The sequence below is a fragment of the Rutidosis leptorrhynchoides genome, chromosome 8, assembly GCF_046630445.1.
Source record: "Rutidosis leptorrhynchoides isolate AG116_Rl617_1_P2 chromosome 8, CSIRO_AGI_Rlap_v1, whole genome shotgun sequence".
Lineage (NCBI taxonomy): Eukaryota > Viridiplantae > Streptophyta > Magnoliopsida > Asterales > Asteraceae > Rutidosis > Rutidosis leptorrhynchoides.
In genome coordinates, this window is record NC_092340.1 from 310,260,171 (window position 1) to 310,280,369 (window position 20,199).

At 40.8% G+C, this 20,199-nt stretch overlaps 1 protein-coding gene across 1 annotated transcript; it reads left to right on the forward strand.

Annotated features, from left to right (window-relative positions):
- Window positions 1–18,881: 18,881 nt before the first annotated feature.
- LOC139864413 (uncharacterized) lies at window positions 18,882–19,831 on the forward strand. The gene is made up of 2 exons (XM_071852993.1): window positions 18,882–19,283; window positions 19,760–19,831. Exons 1-2 carry the CDS (start codon window positions 18,882–18,884, stop codon window positions 19,829–19,831), a joined length of 474 nt encoding a protein of 157 aa, XP_071709094.1.
- The last annotated feature ends 368 nt before the right edge of the window (window positions 19,832–20,199 follow it).

A 20,199-nucleotide genomic window follows, 5' to 3' on the forward strand; every position in this document is an offset into this window, starting at 1 on the left:
AACTCCAAATAAAGTTTGTGTTGATGTTCCAAAGCCTTACCATTGGAAAGGAAATCTTATCACGTTTCCAACGATATTTGATTCATCGAAAACGGAGCTACGGTCAAAAAGTTATGGCCAAAACAAGAAACTGAAAACTGACCTGAAGGTTGGAGTGGCGCTCCACCTTTCGGCGCGGCGCGCCGAACCCGTCTGATGCAATTTTCAGCCTTTTTAAAAGGTCTAAATGAAGGGTACTTTGGTCTTTTCACTTGGGGTCGGTTTGGGGTCATCAAAACTGATCCTTTGATCAGTTTGGATCACATTTTCACTCATCAAACACTCCCAACCTTATCTAGTGAGAGAGTAAGAGTTTTAGAGAGAGAGAGAGAGGTGGATTTAGAGAAGAAGGAGGCGGATTCTCATCAAAGCTCGAGTTCTAAAGTTGTTCCTCTCGTTCTTGGCTACGCGGTGATAGTATTGGTAAGCTCAAACTCCGAATTTCATCTATTTGATTTGATATTCAAGTTAGGGTTTGAGTTAGTTTGATGAAAAACCCTTTTAGATGATGAAATGGGTTTAGTGATGCTAGTAATTGGGTTTATTGTTAATTATTGGTGGATTTTGGGTTGGTGAACTAATTGGCCATGTTTAGGACTTGAAATTGAGTTTAATCACTTAAGTTAGTGATTATGGAAGTATTGAAACCCATTTAAGGTTATTTGGTTGACTAATTGTGACTTTGGGTCAAATTAGGGTTTGGTGGTGATTATGACCCATTTGGCGATTTAATGAGGTTTATAAACTTAAAATGGATTAAGTTGAAGTATTAAACCGAGTTAAATGTGTTTTGGTGTTAAAACTTGTAAATGGTGAGATTTTGACTTAATGGGTCAAAACTAGGGTTTTAGTGTCAAAATGGGTATGACGCGTGTTTAACACTTGAGTTCGGGTTTAATTGGCGTATTAGGACCATTCTCACTTGTGTTAGTGATTATTGGTTAGTTTTGGGCACGGTTTGTGCTTGGAAGTGCATTTGGGTCGAAATTACACTAAGTGACGAATTGGGTTGATTTGTAAATCCACTCTAAGTGTATTGTTGTAATTGTGATAATGGAATAGGTACTTTCCATTGGCGAGTTGCGGATTACTTGGAAGCATTCTTCAAGACTTCAAGGTGAGTGATGATATCCTATGTGCATATGTATGTGTAGGATGGGTGCGGGTCGGGTGAAGTGATTCTCGGCTATAGAGCTCACTTCACATATAGATGGATTTGATGGACTTTTGTATGAGTCCAATTGGCACGGTTGTGCGTTTTGGTTGACCATCTTTGGCGAAGTACGCGTTCGCATGTACATTATCACACGTGGTTGTGATGTGGTTGATATAACCCCAATGGCGAAGGGTATAATATTGAGAAGTGAATCGCGTGTGTATTCGGATTCACGATGACGCGTGTGGTTTCGGTCATCTTATTGTATTGTGGAAATGAATCTCGTGTAGTTCGGATTCATGGTGACTCGTGTAGTTCGGTCATCTTATTGAGGTAGTAATCTCGTGTGGTTTCGGATTACTAAGGCTCGTGTAGCTCGGCCAACCTCGATGTTGTGAAGATAGTAATCTCGTGTGGTTTCAGATTACTAAGGCTCGTGTAGTTCGGCCAATCTTCATTGTGGTATTTGGTTCTCGGTATTGGGTTAAGGTGTTAACCTTGTTCGTTTATATTGTTATATATTAATGTATTGTTGTGTTGTAGCTAACCCTCCAGGTGTAGCTATTTGGCGTTGTTCACATCGTCGTTGGTGAACTTATATTGTTGTTGTATCTTTAGCTCGTTGCTTAGAGATCGTACGGTATGCTTAGTGTAGTGCCTTATATGGATGCCTCGGTATGTGGTATTTGTTATTTTGTGGCGTATCTATTTTATACATATATATGTATGTAGTATATTATCATTCACTAAGCGTTAGCTTACCCTCTCGTTGTTGACTCTTTTTATAGATTGCATGCGGATGGTGGCTCGGGTAAGCGCGAGGATTAGAGGACTTGCATAGTTTGCGTAGAAGGCTTGCTTTTGGATTTATTAGGATTGGGTAGCGTATCCCCAATCGCCATGCTCGGCTTTGTTTTGTATTAAAAGTCTTATGGTCGAAAATTGTATTTTGATACTTAAAGGGTAATTTGGGTCGATGTGGGCCCCGCTTCGTAAACATAATTTTATTAATAGAACGTGCTAGTTTTTATATATGGAACATAGGGTTAAAAGCGTTACGCCTAAATATGTCGGGAACTAGTCAAACATTTTCGCGTTTAAAGACTTTCCGGACAGACAGGTTTGGCGCGCCGCGCACCCCTGGTGGCGCGCCGCGCCAGGTGGCAGTTCAGCAAATTTTTTTTTTTTTTTGTAATTTTACACGGTTTAATCGCGGGTTGGTTTGGGTTGTTACAAGTGGTATCAGAGCATGGTCTAAGGGATTTAGGTGACTTGAGATAGGTGCCTAGACTTAGACTTTTGTGTGTGCTAAATTTGTTGCGGGACTTGTAGGATTACGGGTCGGAATGGGTTTGGTTAGTGCCTTGGCTATAGGTTGACTAACGTTTATATTAGTAATGCAGATATTATTAATATGTTGTTGTGTTGTGATAATAATTCTCGCGTGTGTTTGTACCGCGTAGAATTTTGGTTGTGTTTGTGTATATCATCGAGCGAGACGATCGTTGTACTAACGAGTCGATGCGGCATGTGTGCATAATAAGAACTTGCAAACCTTATTACGGGTGCAAATCGTGTCTAACAAGTGATGTACGATGAGTGTTTAGCAAGATGGGGCTGTGTCGTGCGTACGGTTTTACACGTTCGTGGACTAATCGTTTTGCATACTTTAGAATGACGACGCGAAACGAGACCGAGGCGAATGACGTGGAGTTTAACGCTAGGGTTGCGGCCGCCGTTGCGGAGCAAATGGGTGCGTTAGAAGAAAGAATGGAAAGGAGGTATTCCGAACTTCAAAGTAGTGGTGAAATGGAGCGTTATCTTAAGAGCTTCATGAGGACTAAACCCCCGATGTATGACGGAAAGCCGGATCCTTTGGTAAGCACAACTTGGATTTCAGACGTCGAAGGGTGTTTCCATACTATTGATAGCCCTCCCGAGAGAAAGACGAGACTCGCTACGAGTTTGTTGCGGGGTAGGGCAAGGGATTGGTTGGATGGTAAGACTGATCTTGTCGGTGGCGAGACGTTTATGGCTTTATCGTGGGATGACTTTAAGGAGGAATTCTTCGCGGAGTTCCGAACTTCGGCCGATTTGTGGGAATTGCGTAATGAGTTGTGAAATTTGCGACAAGGATCTATGGATTTAAGTACTCTCAAGACGACCTTTATGGCAAAGGCTCGTTTTTGTCCGGAGTATTTGGGGAATGATCGTTTATTGATGGGAGATTTCTATCGGACCTTGAATGATGACTTGAAAAGTAAAATTAGCCGGGGTCAAGCGAAATTGTTTTCGGAATTATTCGACTTGGCTAGAGGTTTCGAGTCATATTCACGATCGAAAAAGGGTGAACCTTCAAGTGAGCGAAGGGTCGTTTCTTATGGTGCTCCGAGTAAGAGGGCTAAGGGTCCGAGTGTAAGCACGGGTGGTACGCGAACGGGTATGTCGGATTCTAGTGCGGCTAGATGTTACAATTGTGGCGTGAGGGGTCACAAGTCTTGGGAATGTTCGGTACCAAAGGGTGATGGTATGGTGTGCTTCAATTGCCAAAAAGAAGGACATCGTAAGTCGGAATGTCCCAAGTTAGCGGGGACGGGTGCGGCCAGGAGACGTTAAGGTACGTTTAATTTTGATAAATATGTCTTTTGATTATTTATTAAATGCCGTTTGAGTTTGAGTTACGTGCCTTTGTTGTGCATGTTATGCTATGGGTGACGTTCCTAATGGAAGTACCCTATGTTGATGTTTTATTGACGGGCGAAGGGCGTAAGACTTGGCGTAACTAAGCATTCCTTAGTATTTGGAAAATGTCTCTACCAAGCCATGGAAATGAGTTTTGGTGTTCGGATGTTAGAGCATGTTCGCTCTCGTGTTGAAGTTGATGAACCATGAGGTTCGACGGGTGGGATGAAACCCGAGAAATCGAGTGTTTTGGATCTCGATGTATGTTGGTAAAGGATTCTACGTGACGCGACATTAGGTGCCTCTTTTATACCTACTAGCGTGGTGTTCAACTCCGATTATGTTGCTGTTACATTGTACTTAGGGTACCGAAGTGAAACCCTTAGGTTCATGAGTGATCGGGTGAAATTCGACAAACTAAAGCAATTGGATGATTGCGAGTGTATAGTTCGTGTAATTTGTGGTACACTTTTCGTTCGAAATGTTCAAGGATAGGTTAGGATCCTTGGTATGCTCAAAGTTGGAACAAGACATGGTGATGGGCCGTGCGAACCCAATTATTGGTAAAGTCTACCTTTGGTAGCATTGTACGGGTGTACGAGATGCGGTTATGGAACGTAATTCCAAGTGGAGGAGTTACACTCCCGCACGAGGAGGTTTTAGTGTGAGATTTCGGACAATGTTTTAGTAAACCGAAACTTGTGTCGGGACCTAGATTTGGTCGATTGTGGTAGAGTACAATTTCGGTTAAATTGTACTTATGATTTTGGATTTGAATTATCACCAAGGTGGTAATGTGGTAAATCTCGTTGAGAGATAATGGACGTGTTTGGCAAGCAAGGTGAAATCCCTCGGTTAAGGGATGTGTGTGTCAGATTCTCTTTTAGAGAATTATTGTTTTGTACCTATGTTTGGTATAGGTGGTTCTTGCTCGATTATGGTATGGTTGTTTGATGAAGCATGATCTTTAGGGTCCGCTGACTTCATCATGGGAATACGTGATTGGTGGAGCATGACTTTCGGGGTCCGCTGACTTCATCATGAGCGTGGTTTTATATCGGTGAAGCATGATCTTCGGGTCCGCTGACTTCATCCGGTGTTGAGATTGGTGGAGTATGACCTTTGGGGTCCGCTGACTTCATCAAGGGAGTAGTGTTATGTCGGTATGGTGTAACACTATTGGGAAATGCAAGTACCGGTGGGAAATGCGAGTACCATTCCTATGTTGAGATTGTGAATCGCGTGTGGTTTCGGATTCACGATGACGCGTGTGGTTTTGGTCATCTTAACTAAATGAATCTCGTGTAGTTCGGATTCATGGTGACTCGTGTAGTTCGGTCATCTTATTGAGGTAGTAATCTCGTGTGATTTCGGATTACTAAGGCTCGTGTAGTTCTGCCAACCTCGATGTTGTGGAAGTGAATCTCGTGTAGTTCGGATTCACGAATGACTCGTGTGGTTTCGGTCATTGTATTGAGGAGTGAATCTCGTGTAGTTCGGATTCACAATTGACTCGTGTAGTTCGGTCATTCCTCCGGGATAGTGACTCTCGTGTAGTTCGGATTCACTATGGCGCGTGTAGTTCGGCCATTCCCGATTGTTGTTGTGGTGAAGGTAGTGAGTCGCGTGTAGTTCGGATTCACTAAGGCGCGTGTGTTTTCGGCCAGCCTTCGTGTGTTGTGTGATTAGTGATGCGATAGCCGTGTTTCGCTCACGTGTTGTTACGGGTGTGATGATCGTTGATTTTGTACACCATGGGATTAGCGTCGCCATAGTCGCTTGGGCGCTACCGGTTTCTAACCGTTGGATTATGATGTTACGATAGTTGCGTATTGGTCGTATTGCGCACTACAATGGATGTTTATTGATTGATGGGATCCGTATGGATTAGTTTGGTTCGGTCTTCATCGTTTCGGGTTGTTGACCCTAGGTTGAGACTTGGTTGCTTCTATGATTGTACTCGGTAATAGTACGCTAAGGGATTGATATCTCGGTACAAGATTAGTTGAGTTTCTCCCGATGTTGGGGTAGGAGCATGGTTTTAGTGCTCGGATTGTGGTTTTGATAAATCACGGTTGATGATTTTAGTTGTTAAAAGTGATCCATTGGGAAGAATTGTCTAGGAAAGTTCGTATTGGGACTTGAGTGAGGATCGTTGAGTAGGTCCGGATTGGTTAAGTGGAGAAGATCACGAGGACGTGATTGAGTTTAAGTGGGGGAGAGTTGTAAGACCCAAATATTTATTGTACATAATGTATTTATGGTGTACGATGCGTGTATGAAGTTTACGCGTTGCTTGCTCGAACGCCGAAGGAAACTGGACGTTGTCTGAAGTGACAAGGTGTGTACGTATCCTTTCAACTCCAAATAATAAAGTTTGTGTTGATGTTCCAAAGCCTTACCATTGGAAAGGAAATCTTATCACGTTTTCAACGATATTTGATTCATCGAAAACGGAGCTACGGTCAAAAAGTTATGGCCAAAACAAGAAACTGAAAACTGACCTGAAGGTTGGAGCGGCGCTCCACCTTTCGGCGCGGCGCGCCGAACCCGTCTGATGCAATTTTCAGCCTTTTTAAAAGGTCTAAATGAAGGGTACTTTGGTCTTTTCACTTGGGGTCAGTTTGGGGTCATCAAAACTGATCCTTTGATCAGTTTGGATCACATTTTCACTCATCAAACACTCCCAACCTTATCTAGTGAGAGAGTAAGAGTTTTAGAGAGAGAGAGAGGTGGATTTAGAGAAGAAGGAGGCGGATTCTCATCAAAGCTCGAGTTCTAAAGTTGTTCCTCTCGTTCTTGGCTACGCGGTGATAGTATTGGTAAGCTCAAACTCCGAATTTCATCTATTTGATTTGATATTCAAGTTAGGGTTTGAGTTAGTTTGATGAAAAACCCTTTTAGATGATGAAATGGGTTTAGTGATGCTAGTAATTGGGTTTATTGTTAATTGTTGGTGGATTTTGGGTTGGTGAACTAATTGGCCATGTTTAGGACTTGAAATTGAGTTTAATCACTTAAGTTAGTGATTATGGAAGTATTGAAACCCATTTAAGGTTATTTGGTTGACTAATTGTGACTTTGGGTCAAATTAGGGTTTGGTGGTGATTATGACCCATTTGGCGATTTAATGAGGTTTATAAACTTAAAATGGATTAAGTTGAAGTATTAAACCGAGTTAAATGTGTTTTGGTGTTAAAACTTGTAAATGGTGAGATTTTGACTTAATGGGTCAAAACTAGGGTTTTAGTGTCAAAATGGGTATGACGCGTGTTTAACACTTGAGTTCGGGTTTAATTGGCGTATTAGGACCATTCTCACTTGTGTTAGTGATTATTGGTTAGTTTTGGGCACGGTTTGTGCTTGGAAGTGCATTTGGGTCGAAATTGCACTAAGTGACGAATTGGGTTGATTTGTAAATCCACTCTAAGTGTATTGTTGTAATTGTGATAATGGAATAGGTACTTTCCATTGGCGAGTTGCGGATTACTTGGAAGCATTCTTCAAGACTTCAAGGTGAGTGATGATATCCTATGTGCATATGTATGTGTAGGATGGGTGCGGGTCGGGTGAAGTGATTCTCGGCTATAGAGCTCACTTCACATATAGATGGATTTGATGGACTTTTGTATGAGTCCAATTGGCACGGTTGTGCGTTTTGGTTGACCATCTTTGGCGAAGTACGCGTTCGCATGTACATTATCACACGTGGTTGTGATGTGGTTGATATAACCCCAATGGCGAAGGGTATAATATTGAGAAGTGAATCGCGTGTGTATTCGGATTCACGATGACGCGTGTGGTTTCGGTCATCTTATTGTATTGTGGAAATGAATCTCGTGTAGTTCGGATTCATGGTGACTCGTGTAGTTCGGTCATCTTATTGAGGTAGTAATCTCGTGTGGTTTCGGATTACTAAGGCTCGTGTAGTTCGGCCAACCTCGATGTTGTGAAGATAGTAATCTCGTGTGGTTTCAGATTACTAAGGCTCGTGTAGTTCGGCCAATCTTCATTGTGGTATTTGGTTCTCGGTATTGGGTTAAGGTGTTAACCTTGTTCGTTTATATTGTTATATATTAATGTATTGTTGTGTTGTAGCTAACCCTCCGGGTGTAGCTATTTGGCGTTGTTCACATCGTCGTTGGTGAACTTATATTGTTGTTGTATCTTTAGCTCGTTGCTTAGAGATCGTACGGTATGCTTAGTGTAGTGCCTTATATGGATGCCTCGGTATGCGGTATTTGTTATTTTGTGGCGTGTCTATTTTATACATATATATGTATGTAGTATATTATCATTCACTAAGCGTTAGCTTACCCTCTCGTTGTTGACTCTTTTTATAGATTGCATGCGGATGGTGGCTCGGGTAAGCGCGAGGATTAGAGGACTTGCATAGTTTGCGTAGAAGGCTTGCTTTTGGATTTATTAGGATTGGGTAGCGTATCCCCAATCGCCATGCTCGGCTTTGTTTTGTATTAAAAGTCTTATGGTCGAAAATTGTATTTTGATACTTAAAGGGTAATTTGGGTCGATGTGGGCCCCGCTTCGTAAACATAATTTTATTAATAGAACGTGCTAGTTTTTATATATGGAACATGGGGTTAAAAGCGTTACGCCTAAATATGTCGGGAACTAGTCAAACATTTTCGCGTTTAAAGACTTTTCGGACAGACAGGTTTGGCGCGCCGCGCACCCCTGGTGGCGCGCCGCGCCAGGTGGCAGTTCAGCAAAAAAAATTTTTTTTGTAATTTTACACGGTTTAATCGCGGGTTGGTTTGGGTTGTTACATATAAATATATATATTAAGAATCAGAGAGTAAGTTAGATGATGTTGTAATTCATCGAGCAGACTGCATCGCCTTTTATAGGCATATTTCGAATTACTGTAGCCCATGCGATCGCATGGGCTTGAAGTGCTTTGCCATGCGATCGCATGGCCACCTTGGCCAGCTCACAATCTTTTGTTTTCTTCTTTGTCGACGTATTTATTTAATATATATATAATATATATAATTTATATTAATTATCTATATTATATTATATTGTTGTGCATAGTTGACTCGTAATTTTAGGTCCGTTATCTCGCGCGTTGATGCTCGGTTTATGTCTCGGTTCCGGATTTCCGAACGTCCTTTCGTACGCGTAGATATCTTGTACTTTGTGTCCTTTTGAGTGCACTATGGCTTTAGTGGCACTTTTCAGGCTTTAGTGACACTTTTTCTTCAATTCTTTAATCTTCGTGCTTCGTCTTCTCATTTATTTATTTAAACGATTACAACTTAAAAATATAATAATTACAACTAAAAACTTTACATATTGGGATGATATTGCGACTAAAAATATGTTCATTTGGAGCACTATCAATCACCAACTTACTAAAATTATATTGTATTTTAAAATTGTTAACCCTTCTATATATGGAAAATGACCCGAAAAAGTAACCTAAGTAACCCAATTTGGCAAATGTAATCCCAATTTAGCTAAGGCCGAAAATGATTGCAATTTAATTTTTACTCACAAAAAGGATTGCGTGCTCAAATTTGACAATTGTAAGATGTTTCAGCTTGTTTTGATGGATATCGAGTATTCTAATAATGATTATAACACTTTTTATGAAGGAAGCAACATCTGGAACAACTTAGATCTCAATTTGCAAGTTTGAGGCTCATATGAAGGTTCGACGACTGTTCATCTCGATTCATTGTTTTTCATGATGTTTTGAATCTAGTTGCTTAAAAAAAATGATAATCGAAGCTCTTGGAATCTGTTTCAAGTCTCAATTTGAAGTAATTCGTAAATTTAGATTTTGTGTTCATTGGGTATCACCTCAATTTTAAAAAATTTGAACACGCAATCCTTTTTGTGAGCAAAAATTAAATTGCAATCCTTTTCGGGCTTAGTCAAATTAGGGGTTACATTGGTTATCAAATTGGGTAACTTTGATTACCTTTCGGGTTATTTGCCCTTCTATATATATAATGTTATATTATATATCGCCCTTAATAATAAGATTTTTCAAGCTTCGTCACTGTCCACAATATATTTCAACCTATAGAGTGTTTATATTATTGTGCCAAGTGTTAAATTATTTTAGTGTTTTCATCTTTTCTATCTTATTTTTCATTTTTTTTTTGGAGAAAATAACGATAACTCATATAGAAAAGAAAATGTTTTCAAAAAGAAAACGCTTCAACCAAGGGATATAAACTGAAACCTGAAAAGGCTTGTACATAGAAAGTAACACTCGTGCTATAAACTATCTATAACCGAGCCTCTACGCTTGTTAAACAAAACAAACAAACTGCGCTAAAAAAACACGAAAGGAGCAACATACAAATAAACTAATAAGGAATACCATGATTAATGACCAATGATTATGCTTTCTCATCTTACCATTAACAGTTTCACGTCGTAACTCTTTGCAGGATTGGTTGTCAAACTTAAAGGATAAACCATTTTAAAGACCCGTAACCAACCAAAAACGCCGTAGATAGAACAGATAAACCTCGATCTACGAGACCTTGAAATGAACCTTCACCATTCGAACACTACCCCAGTTGAAGATTCACCAATGACCAATGTGATCAACTACTTGCGGATATTTAAATAAGTTTTGCACCGTCTCACCAAAATCAGGGTGATCATCATTGTCATGTACCTTAAACGAAATTGGTTCGATCTATTAGGATTAATGCACGTGAGCCCTAACAAGACTTGATAACTCTAGGTTATCAAACCCACTTATAATAAACGAAAAAATTGATGTATATGAAGAAACTAGCAAAAACGATAAAGACAAGAGAATTTAACGAGGTTATATGTAATCACGAATGATTACTTTAATCCTCGGCCACCAAAGAGAGTTCTTTTATTGATAATTTTCGTGGATACATGTATGTATTACAATAAGATGCTTAAATAGGCAAAACTCAATAAGGAAATAACTTTGTGAACAAGAAAACGTGTTTTTTCTCGTCAGACTCCCGGATAGGCTTAAGCCGCGCCGTAGCTGGAGGAGCCACGTCGTGGCTTAAGGCATGATTTTAAATCCGACAGCATTACACTTTCGAACCTCAATCCTAGTGTTAAGACGCGTAGTGGCTAAAGGAGCCGCTCTGGTGGCTTAAAGCTGCAACGAATTTTTTTCTCGTTTTTAAAATCCTTATTTAACTCGCTTCGCACTCCAACAATCTCCCACTCGAAGAGACGTTAAACAACATACATCGTAACCTAACATCATCAACATCAATTTCCTACAATAACAACTTAACCCGCTAATTATACCTCCTTTTGATACCGCCGGATTTGCACCTGAATTTGAAACGACCCCAAATCGTTTAATTAAAAACCGACAAAAATTTTTTTTTAAGCAAGAGCGGCGCACCTCACCACAGGTGCGGCGCTTTTGTGACTAAGGAGCGGCGCTTTTGTTGCCAAAAGCAGCGCTTCTGACGACAGATCAAAAAGAATACCAAATGCTGATCAGGAGCAGCGCTTTTGCCATAAAAGCAGCGCTCCTGCACCTGAATGTTGAAGATTCGAAATTTGACTAAGTGCCATCCTAACCCAATTATCAAGCATAAGTTTACTCTCCAAGAACCTAACACATGTTCATTATGACACAAAATACCATCGTTTACACATTTTAGTCTTACATTACCATGACCAATCATTAGTTGCAATAAAATGAGCCGTTGTAATCAAGGTGACAATTTCGACCCAATTACACTAAAACAAGGATTAAGACTCGACATCCCAACCCGATACCAAGAGCATAATCCCGGGGACTACCAAATCCCAACCCACATCCAAAGCCGATGCTAATCCGTCATAAGCCAACTTCTAGCAACCTAGCCGAGCTACTAGAATTCTCCAATACAACCAATGGTACCTATACAAAAAGGTAAACAACGAGGGGGTAAGCATAAAGCTTAGTGAATGCAATAATTATACATATACATATATAATCTACTTACTTGCAAACACTTACACAATACCACATACGAGCTAGCAATTCAACAACCATGCAATCTCAATGCAAAACTAATTATCGCAATTCACAATAAGCTAGCATTGCCAATATCATATAGTTCACAATTTAATATGCTAATACAAAACTCACACAACCATGGTTAACCAATAGTACAAGGGAATGGTGCTCGCGAAAGACCATCGGAGTTCACAACATCCATTAGTGTACTTAACGCCGTGTATCACTAACCCCCGGGTGGTGTCTTAACACCACGACTAACCCACCCATCATGACAAATGTGGTGTCTTAACACCGCGACTAATCCACATGTCAAACTTCCCAGAGTGGTATCTTAACACCGCGACTACCCCACCCATCACGACAATATGGTGTCTTAACACCGCGACTAACCCACATGTCACTAACCCTGGAGTGGTGTCTTAACACTACGACTAACCCACTCGTTGCATATTATGTGGTGTCTTAACACCGCGACTACCCCACATTTCATTAATTCCCGGAGTGGTGTCTTAACACCGCGACTAACCCACTCATTACATAGAATGTGGTGTCTTAACAACGCGACTAATCCACATCTCACACTATTATATACATACACGTATAATTATTCCACTCACCTTGGAAATGTCCGTACAAGTCATGTATAACATGATCTCCGTCCTCAAATGTGAGCAAGTAACCACCTATATCACACATAGGTACAATTCACACATAAATAACACTTCCCTAAAAGAGAATCCGACACCTACATCCCTTAGCTAAGGGATCACACCTTGCTCGCCAAAACCCGCTCATTTAACACCTAATGGACACAAACCAATTACCACTTCGGGTGGTATTTCAAACCCACACTACAAAATACAATTTTAACCCAAAATCACTTCCCACGTTTACTTTCATTCAAAAATGCCATTTAACAGTTAATAAAAGTGTTTAACATCCGTTTGACCAATACTAGTGTCATCATCAAGTTTGACTCAATTCAATTTACCCATTTTGACCAGTCATAAAAACGCCCCATAATTACTAACGACTAAATCAAGTATTTACATACTTGTTTCACCAAAACTCAAGAACACTTGACCCATTTCAACACAAAACCCATTTTGACCTAAATTAGGGTTTACACCCAAAATCAAGTCAACACAACACCAAAATCACTAGTACACAAGTGTTCTAAGGTTTAAACAAACACACGCAAGACCCAAACTTACAATTTCATCAATCAAAATCCTAAGTCACCAATTTGGGTTTACTTACATGAATCTTACCCAAAAAACCCCAAAATCACAAGAAGTGGGTTCTACAACTCATCACTAACATAAACCCTAAACCAAACAAGAATCAAACAATTAAAATCGGAGTTAGAACTTACCACTATAATCAAAATGTAGCTAGGAATGAAAGGAACAACTTTAACTATTGTACTTAGTTGAGAATCGAGCTTCTTCTTCCCCAAATCTCTAAATCTCTCTCTAGAAATCTCCCCCTCTCTCTCTCTAAGAATGGATGAGAGTGTTTGTGGATGTGAAAATGATCCAAAACGAGATCCAAATCTAATTTAATGGATACAAATCCGTCCATATGTAAAAAGACCAAAGTGCCCTTCATTAAAAGTCCAAAAATTCAAACAGCACCTGATCAGCGCCAAAATCGGCGCTCCTAGCCCCAAAAGCGGTTCTTTTGGAGCCTTCCAGCTCACAACTTGGAATTTAAAATGTCCGGGCTTAAATTACAGTCGTCTGGGCTTTTGATTCACCTCAATCCGAGTTCGTATGAGGAAGTTATGGCCCAAACGGTGAACGCGCGCATAACCTCGCAACATACACCAAACTTTTGCACATCCAATTCCCGATGCTCCCAACACAATATCATCGTTGGAAATAATAATATTTCATGTCACTACAATGTCTCGAAACATCTCGATCACCCTTGGTATTATTAAATTACCATTTAAAATAATACTCCAAATTTTGGGATGTTACAGAATCACGCAGCACTTTCGATAACCTTCGAACAAGTGAAATCTTTCGACACCAAAATTACCGTTGAGCTATAATATGATCTTTATGTTACTAGCTTGGGAAACAAAAACAACTCTTTGGCTATGGCATCTACCTCCGTAGTTTAGGATATAACGGGTCGTTTGAGTCCGACCCGACCCAATTAACCCCAACGCCCAAGTGATCCAACCGTACACAATATCATCCACCCAATTCAAATTTCCAGCAAAGAATAAACCCCCCGGTAGATCAAACATGTAGATAACTCCATCAAGGCAGCCGTGTGAGAACGCAATCACACCCTTGATCTTCCACATAACCGCCTTTGCTTTCATCATTGGAACACCGACCACATACGTGCACACGTCTTTTGACAAACCCAATTTTCCATCTCGAGCCAACTCCCACTGTACGAATGTACCATCAACCATGACTCTTAAAAAAACCTCTTGTTCATCTTCCTCGGTCGACCACAACAAAGTTGCCATTGGAGAGGATCTACCCGAAGTACCGAAAGCTCTAGTGTACCCAGTTCGACCCGAATTATCACTAGCTTCAACTTCCTTTGAGCTCTCACTCAAACAAGATCCCTCAACAATTTCGGAAAGCATTAGCATGCTAAGACTTTTGACATCCACAAAATCACATAGCCATTCCTCTTTAGGAACTTCAACCATATACATGGTTCCCCTTTTAAACCCGCAAGCAACCACATAATCTCTCTTAAACACTATCCACTTTTGATCTCTAGATAGGACATGAAAATTATCATTATCCAATTGCCCAACCGAAATCAACCGACTCTGGAGCTTTGGAACGAACGGCACATTCCTCAAGATCCAAGCATAATTCAAGTGTCCAACCACAAGATCACCAATACCCGCAATATCAAGTGTACTCCTATTCACAACTCGAACCTTACCGGAGTATTCCTAGAAGTTCACCATCTCGTTCATGAATGGGGTAACATGATACGAGGCACCCGAATCTAAAACTCAAGATTCATCAAGAACCTCTTTTTGGCACATCAACGCATCTTCGATCACCATAGTCGATATGCTCCCACCCGATTCATGACTCGGGCACTTTGACTTATAGTGAACAACTTGTTGACAATTCCAACACACCACGTTCTTGCTCTTTGATAGACTTCTTGACCTAGCTCTTCCCTGACTAACACTTAGAACCGAACCCGAACTTCCATTCGAATCTTTTATACGAATACCTTCACTAAGAATCAAATCCCGAATTCCTTCAAAAGTTAACTTAGTAGTTCCGGATGAACCACTAACCGCTGTAACCGTAACGGCCCAACTATTAGGCAATGAAGATAGCAAAAACAACGCCTCAAGCTGATCATCGAATTTAATATTCACCGATTTCAAACGAGTTAAAATCGAATTAAATTCGTTAACATGATCCGCCGCTGAGGAACCCTCCATCATCCTAGCATTCACCAATTGCCGAATTAAGAAAACTTTATTCAAAGCGAATGGCTTTTCATACATGTTAGATAAAGCCTCAAGTACACCCCATCGTTGTGATTTCACCCACGATGTTGTAAGCAACATACTTGGCCAGAGAAAGTCGAACAACTCATAGGGCTTGCCTATCAAATAACTCCCACTCGCCTTGAGTCATCTATTCCGGTTTAACACCCTTCAACGGTTGGTAAAGTGTCTTTTGATAGAGCACATCTTCAATTTTCATCTACCAAAAGCTAAAATCATTCCCATCAAACTTATCAATCTTCACATCACTCTTTTCCGCAATTGTTCCCGTGAAACCGTACCGAAGCTCTTGATACCACTTTTCAGGGTGTTACAACTTGGTATCAGAGCGTGGTTTAGCAGCAAGTACGTGCGCGTATTTGTTCCTAAACCCTGAGTTAAGTCAAACATGTCCGTGGGGTGGGGCTAAGTGAATATAGGATGTTGTGCATGTTAGTGTTTAGTAAACTAACAGTTATCCACTAAGCTTTTGTGCAAGTGTTTTGTGGCACATATGGCAGATGACAGGGATGCGAACACTACTAACCCGATCCACCCCGGAACGTTCAGTGCTCCAGATGTGGAGGATGAGGCAGAGGTTTACGAGGCTAATTATGTGCATGAGCTTGAAAGTAAACTTAAGGAAGCTCAGGAAAAGATTACTGAGCTTGAGTTAGCTAGACAGTCGGGTAATGAGGATACACCACCGGGTTTTGCCACTGATCAATCACACACAGTACCTTAAATACACTAGAACCAGTACCAATACCCATTACAGAAATAATTCCCTCAGCATATCATGCCACCGTAGTTTAACTACCAATATCAAAATCCCATGATGATGAACCAAGTTCAGCCACCTATATATCAACAATCGTTCCCACAACAATAATTCCAACAATAATACCAGCCACCAAAAAGATGTACCTTTAAACAATTTAGGGATTGTGGACCTTCTCCTTTCTCGGGAAGTACTGACCCAGCCATGACTCCCAATTGGTTACGGGAGGTTGAAAAGGCATTTGATGCCTGTCAGTGTGAGCCAGAATTAAAGGTAACTTATGCGAGCATGTTGTTGAAAGATATAGCAATGGTGTGGTGCGATTCTGTGATAGCTAGTGTCCCTCCAGAACAAGTCAAAATAATTACTTGGGAACAGTTTTACATTAAGGTATGTGAGCAGTACTGTAATGTGTTTGACATGAATAGAATTAAGATGGAATTTTTGGAGATGTGAATGAGGCCGCAGATGTCAATTGATGAAGTAATTGAGAAGTATATGGACAAGTTGAGGTTTGTGCAACAGTGGGAGCCGGATGAACAATCTCGAATTCAGCATTTTGTGAACATGATCTTGCCAGAGTACAGGACCTTTATGAGGTCAACACCGATGTTGTCTCAAGATTTTGTGATGGCAAAGATGGTGGAAAGCAATGTAAGAGCAGCTAGAGGAATGAACTGGGGAAACATTGCACCGCAGGGTATTCTGGCTACCAGTCAATCTGGTTCGAAGTCTAAGAAATCGTTTGGGTTTAGACAAAAGGGTAAGGGTAACCAAGATGGTTTAGGTTCAGGTTCTGGAAAGAAGGAATGTTGTAAGGAATGTAAGTCTTCTCACAGTGGGCAGTGTTCAGAGGAGACGAGAAGGGGTTTAAGATGTGGTATGGTAGGTCATGAATCTCACGGGTGTTCCTTCAGGGAGAATGTGTGTTGGAGTTGTCATCAACCGGGTCATCGCTCAGCAAGTTGTCAGGCGTCTAAGGGTACAAGTTCCGGGGTAGGTTAGGGGCGCGTTCGGCATCTATCGAGGGTTCCACAACCTTAAGTGGACAGAAGAGAAAGAACCCGCCGACTGCGGAAGCCAGGGCCTTTCAGATGACAGTTGAGGTCACAACTAATAATGATGACGTCATAACTGGTATGTTCTTGATCAACTCAATACCTGCTAGAGTATTTTTTGATTCAGGTGCAAATAGGACGCTTATGTCTATAGATTTCTGTACTAAGTTAGGGTTACCTGCTACTGCGCTGCCTGTGCCAGTTAGAATAGAGGTAGCTGATGGTAAGACGGTTCTAGTCACAACGTATGTGTCTGGAGCTAGTATAGAAATTGATGGTAGACCGCTTGCTATGTCCTGTTTGGTGTTGCCTATCCCTAGTTTTGATGTAGTGTTAGGGATGAACTGGATGAGCCTACATAAGGCCCACATTAAGTGTGACAAGAAGATTGTGACCTTCTGTTTGACCGATGGAACCCGTATTGTGGCCCGAGGGGAAGGAAGTGGGTTCAGTTTTACGTTGATTTCTATGATGAAGGTGAAGAAGTCACTTTCGAAGGGGTGTGAGTCTTTTATGGCTTATGTTATTGATGCTAAGATTGAGAAGAGATCTGTTACTGATATTCCGGTGATTTCGGAATTTCCTGAGGTGTTTCCTGATGAATTACCGGGGTTGCCGGCGGTAAGAGAAGTAGAGTATAAGATTAAGTTGGTTCTTGGAACAACTCCAGTAGATAAGGCTCCTTATAGGCTAGCACCTTCTGAAATCAGAGAGATGATGTCTCAGATACAAGAATTATTAGACAGAGGGTTTATAAGACCGAGTTCTTCACCGTGGGGTGCACCGGTGTTGTTTGTAAAGAAGAAAGATGGTTCGTTAAGAATGTGTATAGATTATCGAGAATTAAATAAGAGGACGGTTAAGAACAAGCATCCTTTGCCTAGAATCGATGATCTGTTCGATCAGCTGCAGGGTGCATCGTATTTCTCGAAAATAGATCTTAGATCTGGGTATCATCAGGATCGACTTGCAGAATCAGATATACCGAAGACAACGTTCAGAACTAGATATGGGCATTACGAGTTCTTGGTTATGCCATTTGGGTTAACAAATGCTCCGGCAGTCTTCATGGATCTGAAGAACAGGGTTTGTAAACCATATTTAGGTCAGTTTGTAATTGTGTTTATCGATGATATATTGGTATATTCAAAGACAGAGGCTGATCATGCGACACATCTTCGATTAGTGTTAGAGTTATTAAAGAAAGAGCAGTTATACGCTAAGTTCTCGAAGTGTGAGTTTTGGCTTCGAGAGGTACAATTTCTGGGTCATGTTATCTATGAGGCAGGTATTAAAGTGGATCCGTCGAAAGTAGAAGCGGTAATGGGTTGGAATTCAAGATGCTGACAGAAGTTAAGAGTTTCTTGGGTCTTGCGGGTTATTATAGCCGGTTTATAAAAGATTTTTCTAAAATAGCGGGTCTGTTGACCAAATTGACCAGAAAAGATGTAAGCTTTCGATGGAGTGATCAATAGGAACAGGCCTTTCAGACTCTGAAACAGTTATTGTGTCAGGCTCCAGTGTTAGCATTGCCAGAGGGTTCAGATGACTTTGTGGTTTATCGTGATGCGTTATTTGTCGGGTTGGGGTGTGTACTAATGCAGAGAGATAAAGTTATCGCGTACGCTTCTCGTCAGTTAAAGACACACGAACGTAACTATCCGGTTCATGATTTAGAAATGGCTGTAGTGGTATTTGCATTGAAGCTATGGAGACGTTACTTATACGGTATGAAGTGTGTAATATGTACAGATTATAAGAGTCTTCAGCACATTTTCAAGCAGAAAGAACGGAATATGCGACAGAGACGATGGATAGAACTTATAAAAGATTATGATTGTGAAATAAAGTATCATCCAGGTAAGGTGAATGTTGTTGCCGATGCTTTAAGTCGTAAAAAGACCGTGGAGATCGTGAAGTTTATGAGAACCGAAATTGTTTCAGACCTTATTGAACTGATAAGACAGGTTCAAGCCCGAGCTTTATTGGAGGAGAATTTAAAGACTGAACTAATGACTAAAATTAAAGACCAACTGACTGACAATTCCCGTGGACTTAAGACGTTTAAGAACCGAATTTGGGTGCCTATGCTTGGAGATTTAAGGAAATTGATCTTAAATGAAGTACACAAATCGAGGTTAATTATCCATCCTGGTAGTACAGAAATGTATAATGACTTGAAACCGATGTATTGGTGGCCAACGATGAAGAAAGATATTGCTCAATTGGTAGAAAGATGTCATATTTGTGCACAGGTTAATGCAGAACATCAGAAACCCTATGGTTCATTACAGCAGTTGAAAATTCCAGAGTGGAAATGGGATCATATTACGATGGATTTTGTAACCAAATTACCTAGATCTCAGAGGGGTAACGATATGATATGGGTAATTGTTGATCGACTGACAAAGAGTGCACACTTCTTAGCAACAAAAGAGATAGCTTCGTTGAGTACTTTGGCAGAATTGTACTTAAAAGAAATAGTTAGTTGACATGGGGTTCCATTATCTATCGTATCCGACATGGATTCTAGATTTGTGTCTAATTTCTGGAACAGCTTACACAAAAGTTTGGGAACGAGGGTAAATCTGAGTACAGCGTATCATCCACAGACCAACGGTCAAAGTGAGCGTACTATACAGACACTAGAGGATATGCTTAGGTCCTGCGTGTTAGAGTACGGTGGTCCGTGGGATATACATTTACCTTTGATTGAGTTCGCTTACAACAATACTTACCATTCGAGTATCGGTATGCCACCTTATGAAATGTTGTATGGTGATGTAGAATGACGACTTGTTGGTTAGAAGCCGGAGAGAAATAGTTTGCAGGTCCAGAATTAGTTCAGATAACAGCAGACAAGGTAGCAATAGCGCGTGAGAAGTTGAAAGCAGCCCGCGACAGACAGAAAATGTACGCTGATCCACGTAGACGTCCAGTAAACTTTGAGGTGGGTGATCGTGTTTACTTGAAAGTTTTGCCGTGGAAGGGTATTAT

Excerpts from the sequence above, each read along its gene's own strand:
- LOC139864413 (XM_071852993.1), top strand. The coding sequence starts at position 18,882 with ATGGCTGTAGTGGTATTTGCATTGAAGCTATGGAGACGTTACTTATAC. Across the intron at positions 19,284-19,759 it reads CGTTTAAGAACCGAATTTGG|CTTACACAAAAGTTTGGGAA; the intron begins GTGCCTATGCTT and ends TTTCTGGAACAG.